Source organism: Nicotiana attenuata, unplaced genomic scaffold (assembly GCF_001879085.1).
Source record: "Nicotiana attenuata strain UT unplaced genomic scaffold, NIATTr2, whole genome shotgun sequence".
In the NCBI taxonomy this organism is placed as follows: Eukaryota; Viridiplantae; Streptophyta; class Magnoliopsida; order Solanales; family Solanaceae; genus Nicotiana; species Nicotiana attenuata.
This window is the reverse complement of record NW_017671012.1, coordinates 197234-210871: the sequence shown is the minus strand read 5'-3', so window position 1 is coordinate 210871 and position 13638 is coordinate 197234. Positions and strand designations below refer to the sequence as shown.

Here is a 13638-nt window from a genome sequence, read left to right as displayed (position 1 = left end):
CAGAACAGCATTTACAATCTTACTTACCTCAAGCCGGCAAAAATCCTAGCTCGCTATGCCCTTGCCTCGCAAATCGACCTCCTCGCGCGTCAAATCTGATCAAAATCACAACGAATACGTCACAATATGCTAAGGAGACAATACCCAATCGAAAACAATAGAAAAATATCAGGAATCTCGAAATTAGCAAAACCCGAGCCCCGAGCCCACTTCTCGAAAAATCAGAAAATTAAAATCACCGGATTCCTTATCTCGCCACGAGTCTATACATATCAAAATTACCAAAATCGGAGTCCATTTGACCCCTCAAATTCCACTTTGAAATACCAAATTCCCAAGCCCTAGCTTTACCCTCTTTTGATGAATTTCCACAAATTTCAATATAAATTCTACCATTAATTCATGTATTTAGGCCAAGGAACTCACCTCCAATCACACCTAGTCGAAATCCCCTTCAAATTCCGTCCAAGAGCTCTCAAGGTCGATCAAAAATGGTGGAAATGAGACTTGGTTCGCGGATGAAATGTCTAATAAAAACCTTCTGCCCAGGCTTATTTTCCTCTATGCGAACGCGAGGGACCTCTCACGTTCGCGATGAACAAAATCCACCTCTGCCAAAAATACCCTTCGCGAACGCGGTTGCAGCCACGCGAACGTGAAGGTCTGGGCCCTTAAGCTTACGCGAACGCGAGCCTTGTGCCGCGAACACGAAGCACAAATGCTGAGGGGCCTCAAATCCTACTACGCGAACGCACAAGACATACCACGAACGCGATGCTCTAGCCCCCATAACTATGTGATTGCGACCCCTGAGTGCGAACACGAAGAACAAAGTTCCAACCTCCCCTTTTTCCTCTACGCGATCGCGACACCCCCATCGCGATCGCGATGACCAAATCTCTGCTGCACTGACTGGTGCATTTTCTGCAACTCCCAAAGGCTAGAATTGGTCCGATGGACCCTTCGAAATCACCCCGAGGCCCCCGGGACCTCAACCAAAAACACCAACACATACTAAAACATTATTCAAACTTGTTCCAATCATCAAAACACATCTAACAACGCTAAAATCATCAATTCTCACCGAATTCAAGCCTAAGTTTCTCAAAAACTTCCGAAATACGCATTTGATCAAAAACCCGACCAAAACACCTCCGAATGACCTGAAATTTTGCACACACATCCAAAATCACCTAACGAAGCTACAGCAACTCTCAGAATTCCATTCTGACCGTCGGATCAAAATCTCACCTATCAATCGGAATTCACCAAAATACTAACTTCGCCAATTCAAGCCTAATTCTACACCGGACTTCCAAAACCAATTCCGATCACGCTCCTAAGTTACAAATCACCCAGCGAAGCTAACCAAATCATAAAATCTCTGATCCGAGCTCCTATACAAATAAGTCAACTCTTGGTCAAACCTTTCAAATTCAAAGCTTTCAACTGAAACTGTTCTTTCAAATTCATTCCCAATTTCCTGAAACCGAAACCAACGATCTACACTAGTCATAATACATAACACGGGGCAAGTCATGCCCGGGAACTGGCGATCAAGGTGCAAAAGCTCAAAACGACCGGTCGGGTCGTTACATCCTCCCCCACTTAAACACACGTTCGTCCTCGAACGCGCCCAGAGCTGTTCTAAAAGCCAACCAATCTCTGAATAACCTTACCATGCATATACCCGGGGGTGATCCCACATCACCCTATCTCACATAGGTCCGATAACACAACATAGCTGAAATTTCACAATCCATCCTAATCCATAAACCATAGAACCACACTTTCACTTCTGAAATCATCATTACGATCAAAACCTCACACCTACGCTCTGAGTTGCCCAGAACCAGCTGTAATAACCCATGCCTGCAACCTCAGGTGCAAATATATGATATACCTCATAACTCAACACATGCCGCGATAACTTCCATTCACAGCAGCTGCCCGCAACAACCAAATACCGATAGGAAACCTCTTATGAGCTAAAGTCTCTTTCCAACACTTCAATATACTGCTAATGATAAATGAAACAAGTAATAAATCGTAACTATCTCTCAGGTCAACCATTCATGAAGTCACTTCCCTTTTGGCTAATGCCACAGTAGATTTCCGAGCCGAACCTCGATATTATCCGTCCAACAAGCTGAAATCAAATCCGTTCGTATTCATTAATGACCCCAACGATCACCTCGAATCCAACATACCTCTCTGGTGACATGACACATCAATACAGGCCCAAGCCGCAATTTACATAATTCGCGCACCCATAAGAAATGGCCTGAATATCCTCAAACCATGAAAATGACCCAAACGGAAGGGTTGTACCTCAAGTCCATCAGAACCATTGCAACACAGAGCTGAGACCCCATCTCGCATTGCAGAAATAGAACACACGAATCTACCCGAAAGGTCATATCTCCACGCAACCCGATAGGACAGAACCGATACGCCGTCCGGATATATGCCACACCTCTAATACGCAATCATTCCACGTTAGATACTCTCAAACGCCCCCAAACAAACCTGAATATCACCAGTCGATCTAAAAGAAGGTGCCGCAATACTACCGAGGTGCTATCAACTTAATCACATTACCCCTTCTCTGAAACCTATACTCTCGTCAAATCACTCCCAAATAACAATACCATTTTCTTAACCATCTGAGGCTACCAGCTGCCTAAGAGTGTTATGAACATTCCTTTCAGAACTGAACTGAAACCTCATACACGCAAATCTCGATCCTCCACAACATACCGCATATACCACCCATCCAAGGATAAATGAAAAACTTTTATCTCCCTACCGAGCCACAGACATCTACGCACTAGTCAAGAACTCCCATTGATCCCATCTAGAACAAAATCATTACACATCTCATACCTCTCATATTCGTAGCAAATGCACCGCTCCAGCCACGGTAGAAATCAACATGAACTCTCCCAATTCCGTTTTGCACAATTAAACTGCCAAGACTGAATCCTTCTAACTAGACCAAGTTAAGCAAGCCATCAAAGCCCACGGGCATTGTCGCAAAATACCTGTAAGTACCCATTACCTCGAACACATACAAGGAATTGATCATATCCTTACCATACCGATTCGGTCTACTATCAAACCACTCCATCTACCTGAATTTCCTTATGATTCATTTTCACTTGATGCTCCCCCTTGCTGTAGTACCACAATTTCTCAATCTCAAGCTCACTACACGAGACCCAAGAACAAGACCACACTGACTAGGACCCATAAGCCGCTGAATACTCTCTCAAATATTCCCAAAACATCACGCTCCCGAATACTTTAATCTGAAGAATTTCCTGCGAATCTGAATCCGTTACCTTTACTTTCCTGATACTGATGCATAGAACCCCATAATTAACATAGAAATACCACAAATCTGAACCTCTTCCAATGAAAACACAGTTTCTAACCATACATGCCACTTCAAAATACCCGATTGTTTCCTGCAGAATCTTGAACACATTGGAACCATTCTCGAAAGTCATTCACTCTCACTCAAACTGCAAATTACCTGACCTAACGAACAGAACCACCCGTGCCCATTGGCACTCCGATACCGCAAAAAAATGAAATCCTCATCCTAATACACCCAAGCAACTTACTGCTCTATGCACTGAGCATTCTTTACCAACAACAACTTAAGACATCATGTGATTTCCTTACCTTATGAAGCATAATATAACCTTCGCCAACATCCTCGGTCTCAATTCCCACAAGTCATAACTGATTCACCTGCACGCCTCAAACTGGAACCAGCATAGCACCTAACCGTGCAATCAACTACTCACAGCAGACTCCCCCACTTGGCTCGAAGCCATAGATCAAAATACCCCTAATAACTCATAACACTTTTACTCTATTGATGCCACAATAACATAGTGAGATTAAACTCAAATCATTTATAAGTTGTGAAAATACAGATCATCCCGTACTATAACTCTTCTGCAATTCTCGCATTCATTCCCGCAACAGATAAGCCCACTCTCTTAAGCGACCCGAAATTCCAAATTTCAACCCGTACTTTTCACTTTCTCATGAGATCTCCTAGTATACACATAAGGATCGCACCACTTCAGGACACTTCGCAGGAGATAACCCACCTGCTTCGCTTCAATATAGCATTTCTGTATACCTTCCACCGCCATACACATTACACAACCTCTTAGTCTTCCTGCGTCTGAACTCATACCGCAACATAAAAATTACTTCACTCTCGACTGGAAACATGAAAAGATTCTTCACACGCCCATAACTCGGGCTATACCTCGAATCATGATGGAATTCAAACACCTAATAGTTCTTCTATCATCCAGCAGACCTTCCTCGTCACTTCTAAGTCACATAGATACATCTCGCATTACCAACATACCCATCACGTAGCTATCCAGCCGTCACTTCTACTAATAGGGACAATACCGAACATATAAGTTCAAAACACTTGCTCACACAATCAGCACCTCGGTGCTCAAGCCATAGGTAAAGGTCCGGCCTCAAGTCCTCCATACTGGCCCAACATCAACTCACAGAGAGCACATCTCGCCCCTCGATCAGGGAATCACAAACCGTCAAGGCACATCTGATACTGAGCGCTCATGCGCGCATACAAACGCGTGGAAGGAATTTCAAGAGTTTCTTTTCAAGCTGAATCAAGGACGCACGATAAGAATTCAAGAATGTGAAGTTTTCCTAAAGGTTCTGCAGCCTCTCAAGGATAAATACATACGTCTCCGTACCGATCTGCGAGACTCTACTAAACCTGCTCATGACTCGTGAGACCTAGTAACCTAGGCTCTGATACCAACTTGTCACGACCCAAACCCCCGCACTGGTCGTGATGGCGCCTCTCGTGAAGACAAGGCCAGCCAACTAACCCAACTCGTCTCTTTCAAGAAAATGGTTAAGCATAAATGAACAGCAAAAATATGACTGATGAAAACAAATAGGACGAAATATGACTGATGAAAACTAATCGAGGTGTCACAAGTCACAACCAACTATGAGAATATAACTACCACTACAAGTCTGAAATATACAAATAGGACTGATGAAAACAAAGGACGAAATGTGGTGCTGCGAACGCTGGCAGTCGCCTCGCTAAACTCCAATAACTAAGTCTCTGATCAGCTCAAAACCCGCTACCGGGGAAAACAAATACCTATATCTACACGCGAGGTGCAGGGAGTAAAGTGAGTACTCCAACCTAGTAAGTAATAAGAGTAAATAAAGGCTGAGCAGTAGGAAATAATGAATCCACATTCACGTTAGGCTCAATAAACACAACAGGCTTTCAAATCATAATACGAGTCAACCTTCCCTTTTAAAATCCAACTTTTAGTAAAAATCATTTTGAAATACCTTTCAGTAGGAGTTCAATACTATTTAAAAGAATAATAGCGATTAAAGCCATAATCGGCCCCTCGGGCAAAGCATAGTTCGTAAAACAGCCCCTCGGGCAAAAACAGTAATCATAAACACTTCATAACTTAAAAATCTCGGTGGAAATAACTAAATGTCAAATCAGTGATTAATTTCTAAACATCTCATAAACCCCAGTTTATATAAAGGTTGTTTTAAAACATTTGCTCTACTTTCCGACAGAGGCTCAATATAAAGAAGAGTGAAAATAGTCGATACATCAACATATTCGATAGAAACTCACTAAAAAGGGAAGTGAAATCAACAAGTTCATAAACAGACCTCTCAGGCAAACATCACTCATATGCATGTATATAATTATCGCCCCTCGGGCTAGCCTCTCTATCACTCGTGACTCAACTCTTACAAATCAGAACTCGTACTCAGCATTCACACTCAATAGGTACCATATAGCAACCGCTGCGGCGTGCAGCCCGATCCATATATCGCTGCGGCGTGCAGCCCGATCCATATAAGTATCACTGCGGCGTGCAGCCCGATCCATATGGGTACCCGCGCTCACTGTGGGGGTGCAGACTCCAGAGGGGCTCCTACAGCCCAAGCACAATATTACAGCGGCGTGCAGCCCGATCCATATAAGTATCGCTGTGGCGTGCAGCCCGATCCATAGACACATACATATATATATATATATATATATACACACACACACACACACATTGCTGCGGCGTGCAACCCGATCCATAGGTATAATCCTCACAACTGGCCCTCGGCCTCTCTAAGTCATTAACCTCACCATCAGACTCTCAGTCTATCTCAATCATCAATCTCACAATCAGACCCTCGGTCTATCTCAGTCATCGTCTCACGATTGCTCGGACCATCAGTAAAACAGGGAGCTCAGCCCAAAACAGTTTCCACATGTTTAAAAATATAGCAATAAAGCCCGCTTTGAGTAATAAACAGGTAAAACATGATTGAGAATATGCTTTCAAACAAATAGAGTGAGGATAGATAGTAAAAATGCCCCTAAAGGTCTCAACAAGTCGGCACAAAGCCCCAAACATGGCATACAGCCTAAAATATAAGGACATCAAACAATTAACTATCAAATACGCATTAAAGTACTCGATCGGAAAGGACTAGGTCACATTCCCCAGCGGTGCTCTACCGCACGCTCGTTATCTAGCGTGTAAGTCACCTCCAAGTAACATTACGTTGTGTAATCCGGGGTTTCAAACCCTTAGAACAGCATTTACAATCATTACTTACCTCAAGCCGGCCAACATCCTAGCTTGCTATGCCCTTGCCTCGCAAATCGACCTCCTCGCGCGTCGAATCTGATCAAAACCACAACGAATACGTCACAATATGCTAAGGAGACAATACTCAATCGAAAACAATCGAAAAATATCAGGAATCTCGAAATTAGCAAAATCCGAGCCTCGGGCCCACTTCTCGAAAAATCAGAAAAGTAACATCACCGGATTCCTTATCTCGCAACGAGTCTATACATATCAAAATTACCAAAATCGGAGTCCATTTGACCCCTCAAATTGCACTTTGAAATACCAAATTCCCAAGCCCTAGCTTTACCCTCTTTTGATGAATTTCCACAAATTTTAATGTAAATTCTACCATTAATTCATGTATTTAGGCCAAGGAACTCACCTCCAATCACACCTAGTCGAAATCCCCTTCAAATTCCGTCCAAGAGCTCTCAAGGTCGATCAAAAATGGTGGAAATGAGACTTGGTTCGCGGATGAAATGTCTAATAAAAACCTTCTGCCCAGGCTTATTTTCCTCTATGCGAACGCGAGGGACCTCTCGCGTTCGCGATGAACAAAATCCACCTCTGCCAAAAATACCCTTCGCGAACGCGGTTGCACCCACGTGAACGCGAAGGTCTGGACCCTTAAGCTTACGCGAATGCGAGCCTTGTGCCGCTAACGTGAAGCACAAATGCTGAGGGGGCTCAAATCCTACTACGCGAACGCACAAGACATACCGCGAACGCGATGCTCTAGCCCCCATAACTACGCGATCGCGACCCCTGAGTGCGAACGCGAAGAACAAAGTTCCAACCTCCCCTTTTTCCTCTACGCGATCGCGACACCCCCATCGCGATCGCGATGACCAAATCTCTGCTGCACTGTCTGCTGCATTTTCTGCAACTCCCAAAGGCTAGAATTGGTCCGATTGACCCTTCGAAATCACCCCGAGGCCCCCGGGACCTCAACCAAAAACACCAACACATCCTAAAACATTATTCAAACTTGTTCCAATCATCAAAACACATCTAACAACGCTAAAATCATCAATTCTCATCGAATTCAAGCCTAAGTTTCTCAAAAACTTCCGAAATACGCATTTGATCAAAAACCCGACCAAAACACCTCCGAATAACCTGAAATTTTGCACACACATCCAAAATCACCTAACGAAGCTACAGCAACTCTCGAAATTCCATTCTGACCCTCGGATCAAAATCTCACCAATCAATCGGAATTCGCCAAAATACTAACTTCGCCAATTCAAGCCTAATTCTACACCAGACTTCCAAAACCAATTCCGATCACGCTCTTAAGTTACAAATCACCCAGCGAAGCTAACCAAATCATAAAAACTCCGATCCGAGATTCTATACAAATAAGTCAACTCTTGGTCAAACCTTTCAAATTCAATGCTTTCAACTGAAACTGTTCTTTCAAATTCATTCCCAATTTCCTGAAACCAAAACCAACGATCTACATTAGTCATAATACATAACACGGGGCAAGTCATGCCCGGGAACTAACGATCAAGGTGCAAAAGCTCAAAACGACCGGTCGGGTCGTTACAATTTTGGTGTCAAGATATGACAAGATTTTTCTGCCATGTCAGGGATTTTCCGTTCTGTTCCTGTACATGTAAAAAATTTGGGTATTCATATTTTAAATGAATTGCACATACAAAATAGAAAAACAACGATAAAAACATATTTTATTATTTCATTTATCCCAATTTATGTTGTAATTTTTTTAATGAGTCCCAAGAAGAATATCATACTTATGTAAAATAATTTAACTTTAAACTTTTTATTTTATCCTTATTGAGATGATCTATAATCACATAAATATTTAAAGCTTGTTTTAGACCACAAGTTTTAAAAGTTTTTATTTTTTTCCTAAACGTCATGCCAAATCAAACATTGTTACACAATTTGGGACATATAAAGTATTTTATTTGTAATGTTACATGGTCACTACTCACTACTATTAAGGCACAAGTTTCAAACTTCAAGTTTCAATAAATTAAACTAGCGTTTGGTCATAGATATCCAAATTTATTTTTAAAAAGATTGATTTGGGCGAAGTTTGGTTTGAAGATGGAAATCTATTTGGACATAATTTTTCAAAACATATTTCACTTTTTTTTTTGGCTGAAAAAACGTGAAATGTGACTTATACCCATAAGTTCTAAAAGCTATCAAAATACACAACAATACCAAACAAACAAACTTGTTAATCTTGTATATGCAGAAACTTCGTCGATGCCATTCATTATCATTATTACAAACGATAGTTCTGAACATAGATAAGTATGACACAAAATTATTATTTTTATAATGAACTACATAATACACTATCCTAAAATCATTACCTGTTATTTTAATATCAACTGCTAATAACACAATTACTGGCCACTATAATTCGTCAAATTGCAATAATATTACAAGATCCATCAGTCCAAAAAATGATAGTAATTAGCTGGTAGATTAGTTGGGTCATAATAGATGGTGAGCTTTTTTATAAAATACAAAAGATTGGAGTAATTTTTAAAATTGTTAAAAAAATCAAAAAGCAATATTTTGGGTCAAAAACAGGTCTAGAGCTAGTGTTGGGATTTGAAAATGTTGTTTTCAAAATCTACCAAATCATGGATAAAATCTATAAACAAACATGTTTTGCCAAAAAAATGAATTGAAAAAAAATTGGCAAAAAAAACGGGGTTAAATGATCAGCTGAAAATAATATTCTATGTAGTCCGTGTCTTTGCAACTGTACTGGTTGCCTAGTGATTGTTATTCTAGTAACTAGTAAGTAGTAACAATATATTCTCTCATTCTCATTTTATTTGGAAAGGGAAGACTTTGGACATATAAAATGGAATATATATTTAGTATTTGTGATTTTAAAGGGACAGTGACATTTTTATGGTTGTAAGAGCTTGTCAATAAAAGTAAAATAAATAATTTAAAGTTAAAAAAATAAAAAGATAATGCTACATAAAATGACGCAGACATAATATATCAGAACACATAAAATGAAGGCTGTCATTAAATAAACATACAACGCAAATGCATTACAAGAAATTGCCCAAATAATGATCATGGGCATTTAATGCACATGAGATAAGGAATTAATTATCTACATTAATTAATAAACTTAAAAATTTCACAAAATAGACATAACCCAAACCATCCGCTATGTGGCAGCGGTTTCTTCAAACACTGGCTATTTTTTATAATCATATTGTTCGGATCAGCTTGTTCGCACCTCAATTAATCAGTACCTCCCATCAGCACGAGTACCAAATAACTCTATTTACTTGAGACAGAGCGTATGATATCCTCTTCTCCAACAGTATTTTTATTTCTGGCATTCTTAATGGGATAAGAAGCCTCCATAGCAATTCCACACTTGCCAGAATATGTGTCTTTTACATTACGCTCCATTTTGATGTAGCCATCTTCTCCCCAATTGGAGCCCCATGAGTTCCTCACAATCCAATAGTCTACTCCGTTTTCGCTGCCATAGCCAACTACCACCACACCATGGTCCAATTCTGTTCCGCATTCCCCGCTAAATATGCCCTGATGTTCAAAATATATTTCAAGATTTTAAGTCAGTAAATATGAAGAATCGAAGTATTTACTATTTTGTGATGGCAGTTGCAAACCTATCATAAATATATAGTATCTTTAAAAATTGTTCTCATAGTTCGTGTTTTTATATTCTTTTTTTTTTCGTAATTACAAGAAAAGTTGAGTATCAAGATGTGCATTAAGATTAAGACATCTGAATCTGAATACACATCTGAATATCAAGATGTGCATTAAGATTACGACATCTGAATCTGAATACACATCTGAATGTTAAGATGTATATTAAGATCTGAATACTAAATGATTAAGACTGTTTGTTTTTTAACATCTGAATGTATGAAATTTATCTTTATTTTGAAAATTAATAAACATAAAATTTAAATGAAATGCTAATTAATCTAATATTCTATCAATAAAATATATATTTTTTAAAATATGAAAGTTAGTGATGGTGATGGCTAACGGTGGTGGTTGTGAATGCCGACTAGAGGCGGTGGTTTTGGTTGATTATGGTGGTTTTAAGTAGTAGCTAGTGGTAATTGGTTGTGATGGCGATTTATGGTTGAGAATGGTGGTGGTAGGTGGTAATAACTAATAACGGTAGGTGGTGGTGGTGGTTGTGCTTGTGAGTTGTGATTGAGGAAGGTGGTGGTAGTTTATAACGGTGGCCAGTGCCGACGATGGTTGTTGATAGTGATGGGATGGTTAGTTGTGGTAGTTGAGGTGGATGAGTTTGTGGTTCTGGTTGAGAATGATGGGGTGGGGGTAGTGGGGATTCTAGGTGGTGGTTGTCGATAACGGTGGTGGCTATGATTGAGGTGGTGGTGGTGGTGGTGGAGGTTGAGTATGGTGGTGGTGGGTGGCATGGTAATAGTTGATAATGATAGGCGGTGGTGTCAATTAATAATGAATGTGGATGATAGCATCTTAATGAAATTAAGTCTTTGTTATAGATCTTAATCATACAGACCTATTAAAACTCATTAAGTGGTTGTAGAGTAAAAAAATAAACAAACTTAATGATTAAGATCTGAATGATTAAGATTCAGACTTTAAAAAAACAAACGCACTTAATGTCTGAGATCTGAATAATTAAGATTCAGACCTCCATCAAGTGCAAACAAATGAGGCCTTTCACCTATGATCATTAAACTTTATGTCCGATAATAGCCAAATTAAAAAAATATTTTTTGTCATATCAAAGTTACAAAACTTTACACACTATAAAGTAAAATAAAAACTTTACATACTACAAGGAATAATAAACTAACTGAACTTTTTCTAATATAATAGGAAATGAACTAAGATTTACCTAGTATAATTTATATTTTATAACAATAAATTCTATCATCAAGGTGACTTTATTGTTGTGTGAGGGAAATTGATAACTTATTATAAAAATTGTACAACAGATTATAAGGTCATGAATTACCGAGGAGTAAAGCTGAAAAGCCCTGCTGGAGGCATCAATGGCTACGCTAACAGGTTGATGTGCCACGGCCTTCTGAAGTGATTTTTCATTTGCAGGCACATCTTCATATCCATCTATGCTAACAACCTTTGCATTCTTCTGTAACATTTCAAATAAAACGAGTTTAAATTTGTATATAATATTTACATAATTAGGTCATCTAAAATTATTACTTGGAGGCCTAATAAAAATGGTCACTAACTTGTTATCACAGATTAAACTATACTGGTAAAACGTAAAGTATCTTTATACTTAAAAGGAGCGGCGGAAGGAATTAACCTACCCGAACAAGATCACAAGTGTAATCGATGCCCTTGTAGGGATAGTGAGTATCGGTGTCAATACCACCATTGGAGATGATAAATTCAAAGGCATAGTCCATTAGCCCACCATCACAACCTTCATTGTATATCCTGTCACAATCTACTAATTCTTGCTCAGATAATGTGATCATTTCTCCTGTTACTATCTGGTTTATGCCTTCTACTGCAGCCACTGTTGAGAAAGCCCAGCAGCTCCCTGTAAATACAATCCACTATCAAGCCACTTTCTTTCAAAGGTCTATGTACGATGCTAGGAATCTATATATGATGCTAAGCTGTTAGAGAGATATATCCCATTTTTATTATATTTTGCCCACACCTTCTTACGTGAGGGCTTGATTCTTTTTGATGATGAGAGGCGGTCATGAGACTCGAGCTCAGGACTATCTCTATTTGCTCTGATACTATGTTGAAGCGTATGATCATTTCAACTAAAAGTTTAAATTTTTGCGAGCGCATAATTTTATATACTTAATTATGTCTTCAACAATAATTTATCATGCATCTGTCACCCTCACTTCTAATAGTGGATGCTAATTCAAAGAAAATGAAACAAGAGGTACCACAACTTCCTGAGTCCTTAATGAGAGCAACAACTACGATATTGGGGAAGCAAGCTAACTGAATACTTATCTACTGCTAGTTTTATTCGACTATAAATGTATGTAACAAATGCACCTTTACGTATAAAGAGGTTACATCCTACACTTATAACAAGTAAGAATATTGATTAGAATAATAAGAAGTAGGAATACTCATTCAAAGAAAAATGAGAAGAAGAGGTACCACAACTTCCTTGGTCCTTAATAGGAGCAACTGCGCCTTTCTTCCTCCAATCAACAGATTCTGGTAGATGCTCGTTAGCCCGAAAAACATAACGATGGCTAGCATTCTTGGACTTGACAAGGCGGCGTCTAGCATCACTCCTCGTACCCAAAAACATGGCCCTGTATTCCTCATTAGTGAGATCAGCAAACCGGTTCAATCCTAGCTCGTACGTGCGATTCTTGGAGTTATTATGTTCTTTGATGAACCTCACATTATCTTTAAAAATCTCAAATCTTTTCCCCTTTTCTCGTAGCCCATTATACGCTTTCCCATGCTCCGCCAACCATATTTCATATATACCCTTTACCTCCTCATCGCTAAATTTCCCGATGTTGTTATTGTTGTAGGTCGTGATTGACATGTCAATCGCATTGGATGAGGACGCGAAGAAGATGAGGAGAAGAGTGGTTACTACGATTATAGACATAGATGAAAGCGCAAAAAAAAAGGCCTGTAGGAGACTAGTAAAGAATGTAAGAGGCTTGACGAGTATAAGTGAAGAGCCAATTTTTTAGCTTATAAAGATGAAAAACTGGAATAGTGGATATTTATTATATTATCTTTGGCCAATTTATGAATACTGTAAGGAAAACACTTGCATTATTTTTGTCAATTGGGTCTGTTTACATAGGGACAAAATCCCAAGGAATTAATCAAGGGGCATAGCTAGCTAGCCTGCCAACTGATTTTCTAAGAATTAATGAACTGTCAAACTGCCAAACTACCTTTCTTAACCAGTTTTGAA

The 13638-nt window shown here is 39.5% G+C and overlaps 1 protein-coding gene across 1 annotated transcript; it reads right to left on the bottom strand.

The window, feature by feature from the left end:
* Positions 1-9698: 9698 nt before the first annotated feature.
* On the bottom strand, positions 9699-13320 carry LOC109205213 (cysteine proteinase RD21A-like). The gene is made up of 4 exons (XM_019367899.1): positions 12852-13320; positions 12026-12261; positions 11704-11841; positions 9699-10259 (listed from the first exon to the last, which is right to left on the bottom strand). The coding sequence occupies exons 1-4, from the start codon at positions 13318-13320 to the stop codon at positions 9987-9989; spliced, it is 1116 nt and encodes a 371-aa protein (XP_019223444.1). The 3' UTR covers positions 9699-9986.
* Between the last annotated feature and the right edge of the window lie 318 nt (positions 13321-13638).

Bases quoted from the DNA above. Each gene is read 5' to 3' on its own strand.
- LOC109205213 (XM_019367899.1), bottom strand. From the start codon at position 13,320: ATGTCTATAATCGTAGTAACCACTCTTCTCCTCATCTTCTTCGCGTCC. The intron at 12,262-12,851 runs GTACCTCTTCTT...TTGTATTTACAG, and splicing joins TAAGGACCAAGGAAGTTGTG to GGAGCTGCTGGGCTTTCTCA. The intron at 11,842-12,025 runs GTAGGTTAATTC...GAAATGTTACAG, and splicing joins ACACTTGTGATCTTGTTCGG to AAGAATGCAAAGGTTGTTAG.